Below are 17,239 nucleotides of genomic sequence, written 5' to 3' on the forward strand. Positions count from 1 at the left end.
TAGATGGGAGGGGCATTCTATTTTCAAGTGGGCAGCGGCAAGAACAGAGGGTCTGGGAGGCGCTGCGTTCCCTCCGTAGGCCGCGGTCCTGCGTGGCTGCCTGCGCTAGAACATCTAAGAACCTGGCTCCAGGCTCTGGTTTCCCAACTTATGCGGAGCTCAAAGAAGCGGTGACTCAGGGGAGGTCTCTCCCCGGCACGCTGCGTTCTCGCCGGCCGGCCGGGAGTGACTCATTACCTCGTTCCCTCCCTCACGGCTGACTCCGGGCCAATCCCTTAATGAGTCTACACCTCACTCTTCTCATCTGACCGGGGCAATTGCCTGATGGAGTTTTTAGCTGCCCGGGGGCAGGGATCAGGTCAGCAACGGTCCAGATTCCTCGAGAGAGGTTTCTTTCGGGGTCTGCAGGAAGCATCAACCCTCTGAGTAGAGCCAAAGCCCCAGGCCCTCCCGGGCATCGAAGGCGGGGTTTAATGCACGTGCATTCTTCTAATTTCAGAGCCATTCGAGAGCATTCTGTTCTGAATACAGTTTCGCAAGCACTGATGCCCTGGAGGATATTCTCTTGGACATCTCTTTGCAAAAAATTGCTTGGATAAAAAAAGGCAATCAGAGCAGGTCCCCAAAGTCTGCAGAGACCAGAGGCACTGGGAAGTGTGGCGGGGGGTACTGATCGACAGGCTCCAGGGGGAAAACGGGCCACTGCGCGAGGGCGCGGGCAGCTGCTCTGCTGGCCCCGCGAAACCCAAAGCCCGATGTGAGTATCCGGCAGAGGGCTCGGTCAGCTCCCGTGCAAAGAGCCCGCTGGCCGGAGCAGACACCCGGGCGGTGGTCGTGGGCACCAGGATCCCTCACCCGGATTCCCCCAGCCGGCGACGCGACGCCCAGTACTTTTCAGTGCACCCCGTGGCCTCCGTGCGTCCGCCCACAACTCTAGTGGCGCCCGCAGTTTTCCCCTCGCCCGGGGCCCGGGCTCGCCGCCCCGCTGGGACCCTGCGGGTGGACAAGGGCAGCCGCACCCTCCGCCCTGTCCCGGCCCCTCTCTGGGACCCTCCCCCGAGCCCTGGCACGCCTCGGCGCCGGGACTGGATCCCGCAGCCAGCGTCCCTAATTACCTGCCCCGGAAAGTCACAGTCAGCGCGCAGCCCGGGACTGTAAAAGGGTGGATGCGGCCGAGCCTAAAACCACATTCCTAGGGGAGGGGTTTCCACCTAGAGGGTCGCGGATCACGTTACCGGCCGAGGGGAGGAGAGAGCGGGAGAGCGCTCAAACAAGGGTAAAAGTTGCATTTAGTTTATTATTCTCCTCCCCCTGCCCCCCAAACACGCTTTGACGTAGGTTGACTCGGGGACACCGTGTCCGCCCAGGTCCTGGAGCCCGACGGCCTAGCAGCGCCGTGCCAGGACACAGGCACTTTTCCGCCGGCAGATGCGAGAGTCAGAGCGCCGGCTGGTCTGCAGTGCTGCCGGGCTCCGAGCCCTGTAGGCTACCCCCAGCAGCCCGGGGGCGGGAAGCCGGCAGCCGGAGCCCGCCGCCGCGCACCGAGGACCTAGAGCACTAACAGACGCATAAATGCGCATAAATAAATCAATGAGCAGCTCTTTGCCGCCAGCAGCAGGGAAACTTCGGGCTGATTAAATGCAGACGTGGGGTGTCTGCCAGGGCAGGAGGGCGGCAGGGCAAAGGGAACAGGCGTGGAGGCCAGGGGTGGGGGGAAGGGAGGCCAGGGGCAGGAGGAAAGAGAAAAAAACCCAAAGCCACACTTAAAAAATGGGGTGAGTTTTAAATGCAAACATCCCGGAGGAGGGGAGGGGGCCGGGCGTCCGGGCGAGCCCGCCACCCCGGGCAACTTTCCGGGCGGGAGGTGCGGTTGGAGGGGCGGCGCCGGCAGCGGGAGGCGGGAGTCGGGGGCCGAGGGGGGGAGTCACTTTAAAGGCTCTTTCTTACCCATAATGCTTTGTGGGGACGTTGACAAGTGGATCCAAGATGGCGTAGAAAGTAATGACAGGTAAGTCCTGACTTCCCCCTTCTCTGCTTCTGGGACCGCTCCGCGAGCTGCCGGAGCCCTCCGGGGAGGCGACCGGACCCCCTTCCGGTCTCCCGGACGCCAGGACGGGTGGCCCCGGGGCGGGCTGGGGGCCCGCGCGGCTCCGGCGGGGCCTGGGAAGCGGGGCTCTTCGAGGCGAGGCCCGGACGCTGGGGCTGTTTACAGCTTCTTCCCCTCCTCGGTCCCCTTCCCCTCCGCTGGGGGCGGCGGCGCCCTCGGCCCAGGCGGCGGCGGGGGCCGTGCAGGTCCGGGCCGCGGGCCTGCGGGAGCTTTCTCCAGCCGCGGGCACTCCGAGAGGGCGAGTCGAGCCTCGTCGCACGCTCCCGTCCTCCGGGTCGCGGCTGGGGGTGGGGAGCGTGCGGGCCTCCCACGCCCCGCTCGCTCGGCCCCTCAGGGCTCGGCCTTCCACCCGGGTGGCGCGGGGGCCGGAGAGTGGGCGTCGGGAAAAGTGGGTCAGGGGCGCACCCTCCCTCCCCCGCCGAGGGCTGTTGCCTGAGCTTCACTTTCTTCCCCCCTTTCTCCGCCCCCTCCTCGGAAATTCTCACTGGCCCATGAGCACATCAACAAAAATAAAAACAGTACTCTTTCCCTTAAGAGTCCCGTTTTCGAGGGCTAAGAGGTTGCAGTTTTATCTAGGGAACTTTGATTCCTCTCCCCCCAACTTATTTGAGCTTTCTGCACCCTCCCCTTTGCTGAGGATTCTTCAGACCGGGTTAGAAGCCAGGGTCGTAGGATTCTTCCTGCATTGGGATCCTCAGGTTTTGTTTGAAACTCTGAATTGTTATTCCATCTCCCTCCCAACTCAGACTTCTCAGGCAAATCATTAATACACCACGTATAACCCCAGGGACAGTGGATTCCTAGAGTGGAGAAGAGTGGGGAGTTGTTGTCCGGCTAGTTTGTTCTTAATTTTGCCCTTTCTTAAACTCATAGTAATGAGATTTCTTCTTCTTTTTTTTCAAAGGTCAGTCAGTGCTGAAAGAGATGACTTTATGTTTTGGATTTTAAGAGCGTTTTATAATTATTACTCTAAGAGACAGAGGGGAAATGTTTTTATTTTAAAGTGATAAAAACAGACTCATTTACAAAGGTGAATACTGTACCACTTTGGTAACCTTTTTCCATTTGAAATTTAGATGCCCTTTCACCTCAGGCTGATAAAATGTTTGCTACTGATCATGTCTATTACTGGTGTTGTACACACACATTTTACTTTTCTATTTACCTCAGGAATTGGATGAAGTAATTGATCACTAAAGAACTACAGTGCTGGTGAGATGTGTAAGGTGAGACCACAGTTAAAAATGATCTACCTTTTTTCCTTCTTTATCTTAACTCATAAAGGTGAAGCTGAAACTAAGTAATTTGATGGGACCATTTTTGTTTTCCAAGTATCTCACTCAGTCAAATGGATTTTAGGCAGGGCTAGATTTAGAAAGGAAAAATACATCAAATGTACCAAACTTTTCAGTGGTTCTAACATTCTCAGCTGTAGTGGAGTTTATCCAGAGCCAAAGGTTATTTGCAGCTATCCTTGATTAGTATCTTCACAGGGGTAATTATAGTTTGCCTCCTTAAATTTCCTTGTGTAACTTTAATTGGATGTCTTAATTTTATCTGTGTTTTGATATTCATCACTTACTCTACACTGAGTGTTAGTGACTGTGTGTGTAGATTTTGTGTGTCCACAATTTCTGGGACTCTTAAAAGTACACCCTTTCCATTGGAAAGAAGTATTTTAGGCAAGCCAGTCACTCCCCTCATTCTCTGAAAAATGGAATAATACTTGTCTTTCTCATAGTTATTTTGAGTAAGAATGATAGTGTTGAGTTTTGTTTAGCTCATCAGGGATTAGACTGGATTTCATTATTTTCTGGTCACATGTGAATTCAGTGTTGCTTTTTCTAGTCTAACTTAAAATACTTTGGATTGAAAGGACCTTATGGATATAGTGTAGTTCGTGAACAGTAAGTATTCTGTATTGGGGAGAAGGAGAGAAGTTTGCTAATTTTACATTTTTCACAAGTGATTTTCTCAACTTTAAAAATATTTTATTGTGGTCTATTGAGATAATGTAAGTTAATTATGGTAGATTGGTTACTTCAGGCTTTATTTATTTATTTTTTTAACACATCTGGGTAGCCTTTGGATTTTGAAATTTTCCCACAAACTTTCATATCTATAACATCTGTTCAAGAAGAATAAGGTATGCTTTATTTTTTTTTCCAGATTGAGGCACACTATTGACATTTTGCCTTAATTAAAAAAACAAACTTGGGAGAGGAAGGTGGACATAAACCAAGACTCTGTGTAAGTGCAGACACCACATTTGTGTATATTTGACACTCAGCAGTCAGTGCTTGTGTTTACTACATATATTTTAATTTTTATTCTTGGCAGAGCAAATCTGGATCTTTCAATTTATTTTCAACTTACAGAAGGAGGCAGTCATGGCTTAGACCTCCCAATCTGAACTTTTTAGCTTTTTTTAAAAAATACAGATTACTTTGTAGAAGGGAACCGGTGATCTGCTTTTTGTCCTGTGAAGATGTTCATTTGTAGCCTAAAATTGCATATTTAGAAATAAGTGATCTTGTGTGGCTACTGTTGTCTGGCCTAAATTGTGTCAAGAATTTTCCACAATTTTCACACATGTAGACCATGTGAAGTGCTAGTGTTCACTTCAAAGTGAAGTCAGTGGTTGGCCACCAAACAAGTTGTTACACAAAGTATTCTAAAATGGGAAATACCATAGTATGGAAGGTTGTGGTGAAGTAGAAGTCTGTGTCTTTGAGCTGAATAAAGACATAGCTTTTTTAGTCTGTCCTTTTGGCTGGGAAGCTGGACACTATTTTTAGGTAAGGCAGTAGTTTTTGGGAATCAGTAAGTACCTCTCATCAGCTGATAAACTTGATTTCTGCAATTGTTAGCAAGAAGTTTCATATTCTAATACTATAAATATTCAATCTACATTGTTTTAAAGTTTGTATACATTTATAGATAGCTCAGTGTTTTACTGGAGAGGGGATTGATGCCAGAAAAACAGGAGAAATCACTCCTACTTGCAAAGGGCCTTGTGTAGTTTAAAAATATACAGCATATTCATGAAAGGATAAGAATATTGCAGAGGGACCTACAAATAAGTGGACCAGAACTTACACATGCCATTTATGTTCTCTGTTTAAGAAATAGGTTTGGTATTAATATTAACTGCAAATGAGTCTGTAATTGTCTGTCAGACTAATATTAAGATCCAAATACAGGTCCAGCACAAGAAGTGCATTTGCCTGTTGTTTAAATGCACGGAAGATTTTGGGCAAGTTTATCAATTTGTTGATAAACAAGAGGTGGGGAGGAGTGACTTAAAAATTTTTTTTAAATTGTTAAGGTTGTTTATTTTCATAATGTCCATGCAAATATAATTTGGTATCTAAGTAATATTTTGCAATGTTTTCTAGGAGAGAACTATGATATGTATGGAGAGTGGCCACTCCAGCTTACAGTTTATTTAAATTGATGGGTGTAGTCAGGATTATTTCTGTAGCATTGGCTAGAAGCAGCATAAAACACAGGGGTCTATCACTTCAAGGGTGGCTGGGATAATTAATACTTCTGAGTAAGCCTGAATTTAACAGGGTTAATATTCCTTTTTTAAAAATAATATTGCAGATGTAACATGAGAGTTTTATGTATATGTGTATATATATATACATAAAGGTAATATACACACACACATATAAATAATTTTTTAAGCTATTGTCTAAAACAGTGAAAGTTTTTCAACATACATACTACCAAATAGTCACACAAGCTTGTTTACTTATGTAAATTGTGCTGGGTCAGTTTCTTCAAGTGCAGGAAATTGTCTGATAAAACCAAAGTTTATATATTCATCTTGCTTTTGGACAACACAAAAACCCTGATTCAGCATTAGGTTCTTCAAAGAATGCATGGCATATTGTTTGACCAAACCATTCCAAAGTCTGTGATTTTTGTTATTTCTGTGCTATATTTTAGGTGTTCTCAGCACATCTGAATTTGCCTTTTTGCTTTCTTCTATGGAAATTCTACTCGGAATATTCCTGTAAGCCGAGCTTCCTGTCAGTAGGCAATATGCATAACTAGTCAAGTTTTTAAAGAATATTTATTATTTTTATGCCAAAGTGTTGCATGCTACATTAAATAAATTTGAGCAGTACTTGAGTGTATGAACTAAAAAGGATAAAAAAAACGCCTCTGTCCTCTTTCCTCTAACTTTAGTTGTGTGCTGCTGAGCTGACCATAGCGAATATTGCTGGTGTCATTTGGCTTTTGGAAGACCTCTCTGTTGAGGTATATTGGCAGGAAAGCAGAGGAAGAATTCAGGGAAGACCAGTGTTTAGATGTGATCCAGGGACTATGTCCGCTCATTTCCTGGGGTGTTAGGTACTAAGTAATGTTGATTATCTTAAACTATATTAACAGTCTAAGATAGCCGTAACTGAATTTAATGAAACAATCAAATAGTTAATTCCATTGTCAGGTTGATAAAGTGTTGATTTGTTGATCTTTTAAGGAAATAAATATTTGTGAATTGAATTCATATCACCTTAGGGCTGGGGGTAATTGTGGTAGTTACCATCTGTGGAATTTTATGATAAGCAACACAGTATATTCACTATAGGCTTTTTATAACTCTTTATTATCCCTCCTATAATCCCATAACAACTCCAAGATGTTATTATTTCTGTTTTGTAAAGGAGGAAATTTAGGCTAACTGTGAAGTAGCTAACAGAATGTCACAAGATGTAAGTAGTGGCGCTGGGGTTCTGTCCTGGAAAGCCTGTGCTTTCTCCGCTTTAAATGTGCTCTGCTACTTCTGTCTGGTTTGATTTTATGGATGAGGAAATTTAGGCCTGGAGAAGTGAAGTGACTTGCCCAAGGCCACACAGCTAAGAAGCAGCAACAACATTAAACCACACTTTTATCTCTGGTCCTGTATTTCAGGACTCTTGGTCCTGGCTGGTTATACTGCATTTTATTGAAATACTGTGGACCAAAAGACCATATGCTGTGAATACTGGATACAAATGCTTCAGAATGGATATATCAGCAGTAGTGTTTCCTACTACGTATTTAAAATCTTCCTTCTCTTTTTCAGAAATTATAAAGAGCTCTGATGGGCTATTTGGGTGTTCCCCAGTGCAGTGAACTGCAGGTGAGTAATGCTTTCGGAGAGACTTATTTAGAAAACAAGAACTTGGTAATGGCTGAGACAGACAGGAGACACTCAATCTAGATGAGAGTGTATGGCCAGAAAGGCTGAGTGGGACAGGGCGGAGCGATACAGCACTGTAGTGAGACTGCACAGCGGTAACCCAGTGGGGCAAGTCTTGACCTGGAACAGACTGGATAACGACTGCCATACTCTGAAGAGCCTGCTTGCCCTTTTGTCAGTTTGTTGAAGAGAAGTGAGGGTAGGTTAATCTTCCACTTTTGTTCTGAATGAGTAACTGCATGGGGGCTCAACTTATCTGCCTGTGATTGGAACTTGAGAGGTCCTTCAGTTTTTGTGTCAACATTCTTGAGTGGTAGTTGCCCTGCGCTCTGATGAACTTAGTTAAGCATTGAATTGTTTTTCCTGTTATCTGCTATGTGTGTATTGTCATGAATGACTGAATATCTGCATTTTTGAGGCTCTAGATGCTGAGGATACATTACCAGAAGCAGAAGGTTAAACTTTTTTTCCTGATGGTTGTGTTCCCTCCATACAGTGAATGTATTAGTCCTTCAAATTATTTATGTTTTGCTGGAATGCCCGGCTAAGTAAAGAAAGACACTTTAGTTTTGAGTTTCACAGTGATTAATTTTCTTGGTACCTCATAGTATCTTGGTCTTTCATTATTAAACCTAGCAAACTGTAATACTACAGAAGAACAATTAGAAGATTATGTACACATTGTCTTTGTGGGCATCAGTACTAAAATTATTTTTTGATATATTTTCATTACTAGTCTTTTGTCAGACATCACTAGCTTCAGAAAGCTTCATCTGTTAATAAAGTGACTTGCTATCTTGCTTTTTGGACTCTGGCTGGGTAAGACTTATGAGATGTTGCCAGCTACTTTTTACCCATCTGTTTTATGCTGGAGCTTTTAGCTTTCCGTTCTTTGTAGTTAAAATAACTTTTTTCCCCGTTTTACTATACGTAAATCTCCTGGTCCTAGTTCTTTGATTTGTCCATGAGTCCATGCTGCTCTTGAGCTGTGATACAGTCTGCCACTGAGTCAGCAAGTTGGCCTTGAGAATTCCAGAGGCTTTAATGTGACAATTACTATAGTATAGTATATGATTGGACTTGGGCTGGGTTACCTGCTTATTGCCAAAGTAATACCTGCTTGTAGGGTTCTTTGTTTCTTGAGTATATACTTGTGCACAATTCAGCGCCCACAGGTTCATGAGTGTGATTAAAGACCAGTTGAGGTGGTTTGTTGGTCCTTGGAAAGGTGGGGACTGGGGTTGTCATAGGTCTTCACGTTAGGGAGTGCATGCTAGTTCTCAGTGAAGGCCGAAGGGAATGACAGAAGGGAGGGGGGACCTTTTCTTGTCACTATGTCAGCCTTGTATCCTGGAGCTTCTCTGTTTCCTCAGTATTGTGGAACTTTCTTAAATTATGAAATCATTTAAGAATTGCTATTACATTGTTAAATATTTGGGTTATTACCCTAAAATAGTTGATTTTCTTTTTGCCATTCTATTAAAAAAATGTGTGTGTGTGTGTGTGTGTGTGTGTATGTATAGTTAAATATATATGTGTATATATATTTAACTCATTTTTAGTTACGTGCATATAATTTTAATTTTTTCTACGTATTACATCATGAAACGTTTCCATGTTATAGGTGTCACAATTTTAATTTATATGATTATGTTTGAAAGACTACGAAGTATTTCATCAAGTCTTGCTCCCATAATTTACCTAAATTGTTTTATGTTAGGTATTTATGTTGCTGGCTGGTTTTCAGTTAATACTTTGATCTACATTATTGTAGATATTACTGTTTTTTTCTTTTTTGACTAAGTATATCTCTAGGAGAAATTTCTGAGTGCATTATTGTGTTGAATGGAATGATTGTTTTTATGGCTTTTGACGATATATTGCCATATTGTTTTTTGAGAGTGTTACAGCAGTTTGTACTACTAACAGATACAGGGGTGTACCCGCTTCACTGTAGCTGGAAAGAAATACATTTCTTCCTTAAAAGTTTTTGCTCATTCAGTAGTGTAAAGTAGCATTTCTTTGTTCTATAGTGTTGGTTTTTTTTACTCTTTGAGTCTTTCATGGTACATTGTTTGTTCATATCCTCTTTCATTTTTTGCAGTAAACAATTGATGTAGGCTTTGTATGGGAAGGCAAATATAACCAGCTGGTAAACAGGTGATTATTAAAAAGATAACTAGAACATGTTCAGTGAAAATGCTCACATAGAGTCTGGTCTATCTAGATGGTTAAGTGATCTTAGGCATAGTGGTTGAAGGGGAACAGGTGCGTTATGCCAAGGTCAGTTCAGCAAATATTTATTAGGCATCTACCCTGTACCATGTGCTGTGCTGCATCCTCTGAGTGCTTCTTAAGTTATCATCATGGTGTCTACGTGGTTGAAGGAGGAGGGGTGCTTGAGAATCCTTGAGGCTTGACCAACTGGGGACTCTGGCTGATGCAGTCCTTTTGGAGCTACTTGGCTTGAGGGGATGGTGGTCTAGTGCATCTTTAACTCATGCAATGCATAGTACTGTACTTGGGCACACTCTTTGAGACATTCTGTTCTGAGGGATACAAAGATGAATAAAACATCATTCCTACTGATAACAAATCATCAAGCGAGGAGAATGGCTAAAAGGAATTTGGAAGGTGCTGTAAAAGGGGTTGTTAGTTAAGCTTTGGGGTAAATGGAGGGAGTGATGCTGCCCCCTTGGGGTTATCAAGGAAGACTTCTAATGAAGAGGTGGCATTTAAATTGCATGACCGGCAAGATGAGAAGTGATGGAAAGAGAGCATTTTGGAGGGAAGGACAGCTTGAGCAAAAGCAAAGGGGTGGCATGGGAAATGAGTGGGTGTCAGGAAACTGCATATCGAAATTACCTGGACCCTGGGATACATAAGGGAACATAGCCGAAGGGGAGGCTGCCAGTGGGTCAGGACTGGGATTTTGAAGTGTGTTAAATGTCAGACTAATGAAAAGTATGGTGAATTGGCAATGAGGAGAAACTAGGGACAGGGACTTTGGTTGGGTTCATGGTAATAGGTCATGTGAGGGATGGTGAAGGCCTGAACTGAATTGGCACCCTTGGGAATGGAAAGGATGCGATAGATACAGGAGATATGTTGGAAGTTAAACAGAGAAATGGGGATTGATTAGGTAGGAGTGAAGAGAACAGTCAGGTCTATGTCTCAAGTCAGAGATGCTGTTGAGGTTCTTATGGTTGGGTGGCTGATAAAATGGAGCATCAGGAATAGGGAAGTGAGGAGGAAAAAAAGGTCTTAGGGGTTTAGAATAGAGAAAAGATGAATTTGATTTTATGTGTTGAGTTTAAGGAGTGAGTAGAAAGCTGAAATCGGACTTTTGATTCTAGAAGGAATAGGTGAGGAAGTTTGGGGCCCAGAGGAGTTAGAGGAATCAACGAGGTCTCACTGTGAGTCGGCAGAGCTGAGACTAAAGCTTCCTGATTCCCACCCAGTCCAGTACTCTCTCCCTGCCTCCAACTGAGACGTGCTGGAGGTTCCTAACTGTTTTTCTCACACCCAGGTGTGCTCGATAGAAAGTTGGATGTAGGTGAGTTTATGTTGGGGAGTGAGGACTTTATTTTTTAATAATTTTTTTTTTATTGTGGAAACTTTTAGACATACAGAAGTGGAAAGAAGAGTGTAATAAATCGTACTGTACCCACTGTCCAACTTCAACAGTTATTAATGTTTCACTTGTTTCTTCTCTCCCCATCAATTCTATTGAAGCAAAAAGGGAAAAGTGTTTTGGTGACCTTAAACTTTGTGTATTTGCACGTAGGAAGAGCTGAACAGTTTAGGAGGGTATGTTCTGAGCTTTCTGGGTGGGGTCTAGAGTGAAGAGAAATAGGATTAACTTCCAGAATTTCTGTGTTGCCTTTGACTATGTTTTTGGGCAAGTCACTTATGTCTTCTGAGTCTTAGTTTGTCTGTAAGGTGGAGATATTAATATCAGCTTCACAGAATCACTTGAGACAAGGTGTGTGAAGACCCTCAATGAACTCTAAACTTGGAGGCTAGAGTATTATGTAGAGTGGAGTTGTCTGTAATAACAAAAGGGTAGTGGCTGTTTGGAATTCTGGCATCAAGTTGTATTATTCAATAAATTTTTATTTTATTTTCCAACAAATACTTGTTATGTCAGGCACCTGGGACTTCCAACAGTGAACAAAACATACAGAATCGCAGCACTCACGGAGTTCATATTCTAGATCTGAACGGGCCCAGCACTGTTCTAAGTGCTTTCATATTTTGACCTGTTTAATTCTTGGTACAATCCTGTGAGGTAGCTGCTGTTTTTATTCCCATTTTGCAGATTTGGAGAACAACGCAGGTTGAGGTCACGGTGCCAGGATTCAGATTTAGGTAGAGCTGGCTTCAAGCCTGTATACTCTTAACCCTAGAACATCTTTAACTCCATCTATGGCATACTAGTGTTTGATATAAATAAAGAAGTTAGGCCTGAGTTGACATTATTCCTGAACAAATAAGTGTTCTCTTCTTGTAAAAAACAAGAACAAATGAAAAAAAATGGCAGTAGTTTTCCATGGATTGACACATAGTAGTATTCTTTCATAGAACAGTGTCTCCTCCCGACTTCTTATAGGCTTTGCCTACTTTCTCAGTTTCTTTAGATGGAAGGAAGTCATTTTCTGCTGGCACTTGGGCAGAATCTTTCTTTGAATGAGTCCTCTTCTTGCTTATAATTCTCTTTTTTTCTTTTTCCCCATTCCCCTCTCTTTCCCTGTCTTGGGGGAGTTCCCTTCTCTGATTTTTTCCTACTCTCTGTTCTTCCTTTTCCCCACAGCTGTTCTGTCCCTTATCAGTCTCATCAGCTGCGCATGTCCTGAGAGATTCCCTTCCTTCCACCTTTGCCTTCTCTTCCCTAGCCGGCCTCTCCTAGCCACTCTGGACCTTGCCATGTGCTTTGGCTTTTTTAAGTGTATTTAGTGGGGCTCATTTTGAGACTCATTTCCTACCTCTGGTTCTGCCTCTCCTCTGCCATCTCCCAGGCCTCCATCATGGGCAGGGCCTACTGGGAAATGGGCAGTGAGCATTCCTTAAGTTTACATCTGTATTAGGACATGGGCTTTACTGCTTATAAGGAGGGTATTATGGCTTGTATACTTAGCTTTTGAGAATTTTGGTAAAATATGCATTACATAAATTTACCATTCTAACTATTTAGCATTTTAGTTCAGTGGCATTAAGTACATTCATGTTGTCATGGAACTGTCACTACCATCCATCTCCAGAGCTTTTAACATCTTCTCAAATTAAAACTCTGTATCCATTAGACAACTCTCCATTCCCCGTCCCTCAAGACTCTGGCATCCACCATTCTACTTTCTGTCTCTGTGAATTTGATTACTCCAGGTACCTCATTTAAGGGCAGTCATACATTATTTGTCCTTTTGTGTCTGGCTTATTTCACTTGGCATAAAGTCTTCAGGGCTCATCTGTGCTATAGCATGTGTCAGCATTTCCTTCCTTTTTAAGGTTATAATATACCATTGTTTGTAAATAGCACATTTTAAAAATCCATTCATCTGTTGATAGACACTAGGTTGCTTCCACCTTTTGGCTGTTGTGAATAATGCTGTTATTCAGGTCACTGCTTTCAGTTCTTTTGGGTAAATACCCAGAAGAGGAACTGTTGGGTCATATGATAATTCTGTGTTTAATTTTTTTGAAAGATAGCCATACTGTTTTCCATAGCAGTAGCACCATTTTATATCCCACCAGCAAAGTATTGGGTTCACTTTCTCCACATCTTCACCAAGACTTGTTATTTTCTGTTTTTTTTGATAGTAGCCATCCTAATAGGTATGATGTAATACTGTATACCTGTTTGAAAGGTGTTTTGTATAGAATAACAGAGTTTCAGGACTAATATCAGAAATGGTATAAAAAAGATTTCTGAGCAGTAGAGAGCAGAGAGAGTTTTCCTATGCCTTATCATTTCCACTACTTCCTGCTGGAGAAAGGCATTTTGGGCAGATAATGTCTATACAGGATCTTAGGCTCAAGATGAGCTAGGCCTGCACTGGGTGCATGGAATGCAGCCTTATAAGATACCTGCTCTTCTATTCTGCCACTGACTCTATTTCTTATTCTTCTTTACTATTTCCAACTGTGTCTTCTGGGTTATTTAATCTTCTTTCTGGCTTCTTTAAGGGATAAGATAATTGTATTCAAGTAAGCATATTTATTTTAAAAAACTAGTAAGTTAGAAATTAATGAGCCCAAGATCAGTATACACTGCCCAGCTGATTAAGAGGATTATATTCAATATCAATTTGAAGGAAGCCTAAATATTACTTCTGAATACTAGCTATAATTTCTTATGTGAAATAAATCACTCCTTTTCAATCATTTTTAATTTGGAGAAGATAAATTTAGCAGTATATAAAATTAGAATATATTTTATATCTAAGAGAAAATTGTCACTTCTGAATTAGTTAGGTGTTAGTCACTTTTTAGTTCAAACTTAGTTTAACTTATGAAAATCTTACGTAAATTTCATGTAAAATATATAACAAAGTTGAAGTAATATGATCAACACCCAGTTTTCAGTGTTTCCTCTTAATTTGCCTTTTCTCTGTTTCTCTAAGTAGATAGGTAAGAGGTATTTTTTCTCAGCCAGTTGAAAGTAAGTGGCAGCCATCTTGGACGGTACTTCATCCACACATCAGCATGCGTCTCCTAAGTGAGGACATTTTCTTCTTAAACAAATACCATTATCGCACGTAAGAAAAAAATTCAACACTATTAGTGGTTATACTATCCAATATCAAGTTTATATATACATTTCTCCATTTGTCCCTAAAATGTATCTTATTTCTTTAGGTTATTATGTCTCTTTAGTTATCTGGAATAGTTACTCCCTTCCCTCTTTGATTTTCATGATAATGAAGCATGTTCCTTATTGAAAAATTAGAACATGCAAATGAATTAAAAAAAAATCTTTAATCTCCCACTCTGAGACATTCACTTCTAATCATTTAATAAACTTTTAATTTTGGAAAGTTTTAGACATAAAAGTTATAAATGTAGGTCTCAGTTCTCATATATTCTGCACCCAATTTCCCCCGTTGTTAACAGTTTCCATTTCTATGGTACATTTGTCAAATCTAAGAAACCATCATTGGAACATAAGTATTAAATTAATTTCCAGATTTTATTTGTATTCTCCCAGTTTTTCCACTAAAGCTCTTCTGGTCAAAGATCTGTCCAGAATCCACATTGAATATAATTGTCATGTCCTTTGAGCTATGACAGTTTTCTAGACTTTCCTTGTTTTTATGACAATTTTGAAGAGTCCTGAGTTGGTATTTCATAGAATGTCCCTCCATTTGGGTTTGTCTGATGTTTTCCTCATGATTCAACTAGAATTATGGGTTTTGGGGAAAAATGTACTCACTTTTAGTATTTTGTTTCATATCTCTCTTAATTATATGTAAAAACTTCAATACATATAGATACGTATTTTATAATAATGGGATTATAGGTTCTTATTTTATGATCTGCTTGTTTTTACTTACAAATTGAGGTCATACTATAAATATTATTTTGTAATTTGCTTTTGTTACTTTACATCTTTCCAGTAACCCCTATTCTTAACACTATTTCTACAGAAAACACTATTCTGAGTTTCAAACTCTGATTTGAAAATATAGTTTTAGAACATAGACTTTTGAAGACAGCCTGTTTTTAATTATGCAGTTGTGTCTTTTATATTGATTCATGTTTTATTAAAAAAAAACTCTACTCTTTTAGATTATCATGTGATTACAAGTCTATACAGGTAATCTGGAAGGGAAAATGAAGAAATAAAAAGAATAGAAAATGTTTTATAACAGTGAAATTTTCTTGGTAAGCAGCAACCTTTTCTGGAGGTCAGCCTTATAATATAATTTGCTTCCTTTGTAAATATGAGTTTTTGTTTTTTCATATCTTTATTTATTGATAAGTAAGCATGTTAAAGGACTTGGGAGGAGGCTCAGACTCTTCAAGAAGTAATTTGGAATTATTGAAACTAAGAAGGCCATCTCCAAATTGCTGGAAGTTCTTAAAGAAATGGGTCAGGAAACATCAAAGTTATAGATGGAAAAAAGAAATCTCAATTTTAGCTGTTGATGACTTTCTTAAAATTTAGTTTTTCTGTGTTTATCATTTTAGTCCCTAAAACAGATGGTTAAAGTCCCAATAGGATATTTCTTTTATGTATTTAAAACATTTTACTTTGCTATATTGAATTCCATTCATTCTGAAATTTAGGGGAATTTACCTCTTTATGAAAGAGATTGTTCAAAATAGAATATGATAGATAATCTTAGTTTACTTCTCAGTAGGCTTAGTATGTCTTTTAATGCTTCTTGCATACTCAGTGATTTTATAAGAGTTTTAGAGAAAAATGCAAGTCTGGCTGAGTATTAAGCACAGTATAATAAATAAAACTTTTTACTTTGCAGAATATTTTGCCTGTATATTCCATTGAACCATCATAGATTCCAGTTTTGGGTAAAAACATAAATTTAAAGATAGTACAACATTTGTCTTTGACTTGGCATTCTAATGAGAATTGAATTTGGTACAGGACAGTTCTTGGAATGCTTGGCATTTGGGTTATTTTAGGTCATCTCTTTGGGAAATTTAATTAAAGTATTTATTGGAAGGTTTTAGTGAATCGAATGGCTGTCATGGGGATATAAATGAGATAAAATATGACTCCTATTATAAAATAGTTGTGTTGGGTAGATAAGGTGCATCATACCTGATATATTTAATCCAATATAATAGATGATTAAGAGGCCAAATCATCCTATAGGAAGGAAGTAATGCTGGTTTTGGGAGGAGAGCATCTTACGGAAGTGGGCCTTGAGGCATTCATTTAAAGCTGGGTAGGATTTAGGTGCAGAGAGGAAGGAGGAATGAAGGGACATGTGGGCAGAGAGAAGGGCATTGTCAGAGCTCAGAACCCTGTCCTTGGGTCCTGTGTGGGGAGTGTTGGCAAGTTAGGTTGTAGCCAGACTGGGTGACCTGGATATCTAGCAGTGAGCGTGGACTTTATTTTATAAGCATTTCAGAACCACCATGCCATCTATAGAGTACTGATTCTTAACTATTTTCCTCCCTGAAGAAGCATGACCCACACTTTCACTAGCTGCAGTGTCTCACCATGGCCGTGCTGCCCAGTGGGGAGAAGAGGGCATATGGTCCAATACACTGGGCTATGCTATGTGGGTTATTTTAATAATGTTTCAATCTGGCTTTTCTTTCTTCTGTCACAGTACATTTACTTTCCAGAAAAGTCTTGTTTTCAGGATAATAATTGAGTTTCCACAGGGAAGGTAATGCAGGAGACAGATTAAAGGCAAATTACTGACTTAAAAAAATGTGAATCTCCAGTTTTGTTCTAGTAGTTCTTCTTTTGTTTATTTATTTTTTAGTTATATAGAGAAACTTGTATATTTTAATATATTTGCCCTTTAAGTATTCCTATGGTTTTATTGTTTATATAGTTTAATAATTAAGGATAACTTGGGGTTTAATCAAGAACTGATTATGAATGTTAGTCATATCTGTCAGAGTAGATAGTGGAATGTTTAGCACAACTCATCTGTCTTCTAAAACCTTTACAAATGCAGTCTGATTCATTCCACCCAAATTAATTGTGAGGTAGATAATTTTTTTCTAATGGAGACAAATGTATAAGACAGAGATACAGAGATCACCTTCAATTTAGATTGCAGAAATTCTACTTACTACTATTGGCTTCTGCTATTTAGTCACAGTATATTTTTGTTCTTTGAAGTATGTCTCTAATCATATAAAATTTACGTCATTTGAAATAAAAGAGGACCATGACTACATTACAAGAAAGTTAATTTAGGGAACATTAGCTGATTTTTAAAAAAATAGACGTA

General features: G+C 40.7%; 2 protein-coding genes across 6 annotated transcripts in view; one reads left to right on the forward strand and one right to left on the reverse strand.

The window, feature by feature from the left end:
• The first annotated feature begins 735 nt into the window (after positions 1–735).
• HELZ (helicase with zinc finger) overlaps positions 736–17,239 on the forward strand; it is a 169,885-nt gene continuing 153,381 nt past the window's right edge. For 2 of the 5 annotated variants that reach the window (XM_036899734.2, XM_036899735.2), the window contains exons 1-3: positions 1,947–2,008; positions 3,278–3,333; positions 7,188–7,244. The gene's annotated coding sequence lies outside the window, so the exon portion shown is untranslated. Of the gene's footprint in view, positions 758–1,946; positions 2,009–3,010; positions 3,138–3,277; positions 3,334–3,393; positions 4,358–7,187; positions 7,245–17,239 lie in introns of those variants that run through there. The other 3 variants (XM_057501628.1, XM_057501627.1, XM_057501629.1) reach the window with 3 other exon arrangements.
• On the reverse strand, positions 1,272–4,499 carry LOC118919670 (skin secretory protein xP2-like). The gene is made up of 3 exons (XM_057499537.1): positions 4,484–4,499; positions 1,948–2,539; positions 1,272–1,557 (listed from the first exon to the last, which is right to left on the reverse strand). Exons 1-3 carry the CDS (start codon positions 4,497–4,499, stop codon positions 1,386–1,388), a joined length of 780 nt encoding a protein of 259 aa, XP_057355520.1. The 3' UTR covers positions 1,272–1,385.

Source organism: Manis pentadactyla, chromosome 4 (assembly GCF_030020395.1).
Source record: "Manis pentadactyla isolate mManPen7 chromosome 4, mManPen7.hap1, whole genome shotgun sequence".
In the NCBI taxonomy this organism is placed as follows: domain Eukaryota; kingdom Metazoa; phylum Chordata; class Mammalia; order Pholidota; family Manidae; genus Manis; species Manis pentadactyla.